A 4,550-nucleotide genomic window follows, 5' to 3' on the forward strand; every position below is an offset into this window, starting at 1 on the left:
GGCGCATATTTTTTCCCTCCAAGAATCTGTAAAAGACTCTACACTCATTTTCAGCTATTTATTATCTGAATGTGTAAGTAAAGAATATATGACTTTCAAAGTACTATTGGAATTTTGCACACTTCTACACAAATGTTAGAATGCAATAGCAAATAACTGCTACTGTTTCTCAACATGTTTCCTCTTTCCATATAGATTTATTTATAGACTATATCTATCAATCTATCTAGTCAATTCATAAATGCAAAAGTAAAAAATAATTCATATAATTATCTAAGTGTTCACAGAGAAATTATCAACTCTTAACAATAGCATGAACACTTTTTGTCTTTTAGGCCCACTATATTATTTTATATTTATTAAAATCAAAGCATCTATTTCATTTGCAAAATGATAAAGTCTCATTCTTATCTATCTCAATTATTTTTGTTCCCTCTAGATAATTTCAGCAGCCAAGAATTGATTAATGGATGGAACAATAAGTCAGTGGTTACTGAATTCATTTTGTTGGGCCTGTCTAGCTCTTGGGAACTCCAGCTCTTCCTTTTCTTCATCTTCTCTATGTTTTATGGAGCTGCAGTGTTGGGAAACATCCTCATCATTCTCACAGTAATTATCGACACTCACTTGCATTCCCCAATGTACTTTCTTCTTAGCAATCTCTCCTTCATTGATGTGTGCCAGGCTACATTTGCCACTCCCAAGATGATTGCAGATTTCCTCAATCAACATAAGACAATCACTTTCCAGGGATGCATGTCCCAGATCTTTTTCTTACATGTGTTTGGGGGTAGTGAGATGGTGCTTCTTGTTGCGATGGCCTATGACAGATACATCGCCATATGCAAACCTCTACACTACATGACCATCATGAGCCGAAGGGTGTGCACACTTCTAGTGGGGATCTCCTGGACTACTGGCATCCTGCACTCAGCCAGCCACCTGGCATTCACAGTCAATCTGCCTTTCTGTGGACCCAACACGGTGGACAATTTTTTCTGTGACCTTCCCCTAGTGATCAAGCTTGCCTGCTTAGACACTTACGTTTTGGAGATCCTGGTGCTCATCAACAGTGGGCTGCTCTCACTTATCTGTTTCCTCCTTTTGCTCATTTCTTACACTATCATCCTTGCTACTGTCCATCGCCGAGCCTCTGGTGGGATATCCAAGGCATTCTCCACCTTATCTGCCCACATTACAGTTGTATTTCTGTTCTTTGGCCCATTAATCTTCATCTATATTTGGCCCTTTGATAGTTTCCCAATTGATAAGTTTATCTCTGTGTTTTTTACTGTCTTTACTCCTCTCCTTAATCCCGTGATTTACACTCTGAGAAATAAAGATGTAAAGGAAGCCATGAAGAAGCTCAGGAGCCGACACGTGGATACCAAGCAGGATTTCTAGACGCCTTTGAAGAAGCAATGAAATCCCTACTTGTCTGCCTCTTCAGTGAATACATACAATGATTATCAATGTGTTTCTATTGCAATTAGTCTTTTATTATTAGAGAACCTGAATCTGGTGACCTAAAGGTGGTAAATGTGGTGTAGAATTTCATAGGATATCAGTTCCTATGTTCTGTGACTTCATCTTCTCTGTGACTGCAATTGTGTATATTAAAATTCCTGAGTAGCTTTGTACCCCTTTTAGATAAGCATTTAAGAATAAGATCCATATTAAAAAGCTTCAATACCTCAGCTGGCTCCATTTGGATAGTACAGGGAACTGGAATCTTTGGGTTGAAAACAGAATCTGCTTTGGCATGACAGGCTGTATGAAGATTCTAAAAAGTGTCTCTTTACCTTTATCACTGATAATTAATAATTAGCCTACCTAATAAATTGGTTCCTGCAAATAACTGTAAAGTTTTCACATTCAAAAATAAGGCAATAATGCTTCTAAAATCTGCTAATCATTATGTTTGTTATTTGTGTTAATTTTAAATATGTAGAATCCTATAGTAAGGGATAGACACTTGGCCTTGCATTTCATATCTGTTAGGACACCCATATCCCACAGTGGCGTTCCTGGGTCAATTCCTGGCTCCAGCTCTTGATTTCAGCATTCTTGATTATGCAGATCCTGGAAGGCAGCCAGGATGACTCAAGTGGCTGTGTTCTGCCACTCCAATAGGAAACTCAAATTGAGTTCCTCGCTCTGTGACTTGACTCCCACTCCTGCCATTGGAAGCATTCGGGATGTGAGTCAGTGAATGGGAGGAACTCATTCTCCCTTACACACAATCTTTGTCTCTCAAATAAACTAATAAATAAATGATTTTAAAAAGAATACTATAGTGCCAATTAAAATCTGATTTTGTTGTGCTGGCTTTGAAACAAATGCACATCAATAAATATAACCAGAGACAGCATTTAGCCTGGTGGTTAAGACACCCACTTCCCACATCAGAGAACCTGATTTGATGACTGGCTCTGGTTCCTGACTCCAGTTTCCCACCAATGCAGGCCCTGGGAGGCAGTGGTAATGACTCAAGCAGTTGGGTTCCTGCTACCCAAGTGATGGACCTGGATTGCATTCGCAACTCCTGGCTCTGGCCCAGGATGTTGTAGATAACTGGGTAGTGAACAGCAGATGGAAATACTCCATCTCTACCTCTCTCCCTTCCACCCTTAATTTTTCTCTCTCCCTCTCATTCTCCCTCTCCTTCTCCTTCTCTCTATCTCCCTGCCTCTCAAATAAATAAGTAAATACATCAAAGTCTGTAGTTCAAATTACAAAACTATTCATAACATTCCCTTGGAGAAACATCACATTTACATACAATCTTTGTATCACTGACAATAGATCTATTTTTTTTAAATTTATTTGACAGGTAGAGTTATAGACAGTGAGAGAGAGAGACAGAGAGAAAGGTCTTTTTTCCATTGGTTAACTCCCCAAATGGCCGCCACGGCCAGAGCTGGACTAATCCATAGCCAGGAGCCAGGTGCTTCCTCCTGGTCTCCCATGCAGGTGGAGGGGCCCAAGCACTTGGGCCATCCTCCACTGCCTTCCCGGGCCACAGCAGCGAGCTGGACTGGAAGAGGAGCAACTAGGACTAGAACCCGGTGCCCTTATGAGATGCCAGCGCCGCAGGTGGAGGATTTGCCAAGTGAGCCACAGTGCTGGCCCCAACAATAAATCTATTGTTCTATAGAGAATGACTGTAGTATATCTGAATCATTAATGATTTGGCTTAGTTAATTTCATTTGAGAGTACAAATTTCAAAGTAAACAGAAAGTATACACATTAGTAATTAGAAATATATTACAAGCTTCAATTTTTCTCAAAATTTTATTGAAACTTCAGAAACATTCTACCAAATAATGAAAGAATACAAAATAGACTGTGCGGAAATGGCTGATTTGGTCCCCATCAGACACAGAATTGGACGCTGTCATTGTATCATTTAATTCAAGCTAGGAGTTTATCCTGTTTGTGTTAGCTTTTGTTTAAGTCTTGTAATTTTTGAACTAAATATGTGATTGTATTTTTTTTATTATTTAGAATAAATTTTAAGTCCTTTATAGCCAAAACTGAACTGTGACTTAACACTCTTATCAATGTACCAAAAGTTATGTGTAGCAAGTGCCATAGAGAGCATATAATACCTAACACATTGATTTTCAGGTAAGTTCTATTCTTGGTTCAAACAGGTAAGGTACTTGGAGTGCTGGGATCTGAAGCACTTGATTTCCTACCACTAAGTCTCAGTTGATGTCTTCATTGTATTCTGTGTCATCTGATCTTATTTTCACATTTAATGATTCACGTATGAGATGACTTCACTTGACTTTACCTTAATAAACTAACATGGACTATAATGGACAATCACAATATTATTATAATGAGCAATGCTGGATAATAAATAAAAACCAAAAGTTGTTAGCTTTCTAACTAATCAAGCTATCAATGGAAAAAAAAATCATTAATGGTAATAAAGGCAAGTAAAGGGTAAAATATACATTATAATTTACATATTTTTCAAAGATTTTGGATTGGCTTATGTGATTGTACATACTTATGACATACAATGTGAAATTTGATTTATATATGTATTGGGTAGTAATCAAAACAAGTTAATTAGCATATCTATTACCTGAATTTGTTTGAGATTTATTTATTTATTTGAAAGTCAGAGTTACAGAGAAGAAGGAGATACAGGGATAGAGAAAGAGAGAGAGAGAGAGAGTGAGTTCTTCCATCTGTTGCTTCATTCCCCAGATGGCCACAATGGCCAGGATTGGGACAGCCTGAAGCCAGGAGCCAGGAGCTTCATCCTACATGGGTGGCAGGGTCCCAAGTACTTGGATCATCTTCTCTTGCTTTTCGCGGGCCATTAGCAGGGAGTTGGATTGGGGCTGGGCAACTGGGACATGAACCAGTGCCTTTAAAGGATGCCAGTGTGACAGGCAGTGGTTTTATACCTGTTACATCACAACAGCATCCCATCACCTCAAATTTTAACTAGTTCTTTGTAGTCAATACATTCATGAAACTCTTTTCTAGCTATTTTGAAGTTATTTTACATTATTATTAATAACATTAA

General features: G+C 38.4%; 1 protein-coding gene across 1 annotated transcript; it reads left to right on the forward strand.

The window, feature by feature from the left end:
- The first annotated feature begins 390 nt into the window (after positions 1-390).
- LOC133770534 (olfactory receptor 4K1-like) lies at positions 391-1,404 on the forward strand. The gene has a single exon (XM_062206611.1). It carries the CDS (start codon positions 391-393, stop codon positions 1,402-1,404), a length of 1,014 nt encoding a protein of 337 aa, XP_062062595.1.
- Positions 1,405-4,550: the final 3,146 nt, after the last annotated feature.

The sequence above is a fragment of the Lepus europaeus genome, chromosome 11 (assembly GCF_033115175.1).
Source record: "Lepus europaeus isolate LE1 chromosome 11, mLepTim1.pri, whole genome shotgun sequence".
NCBI lineage: Eukaryota > Metazoa > Chordata > Mammalia > Lagomorpha > Leporidae > Lepus > Lepus europaeus.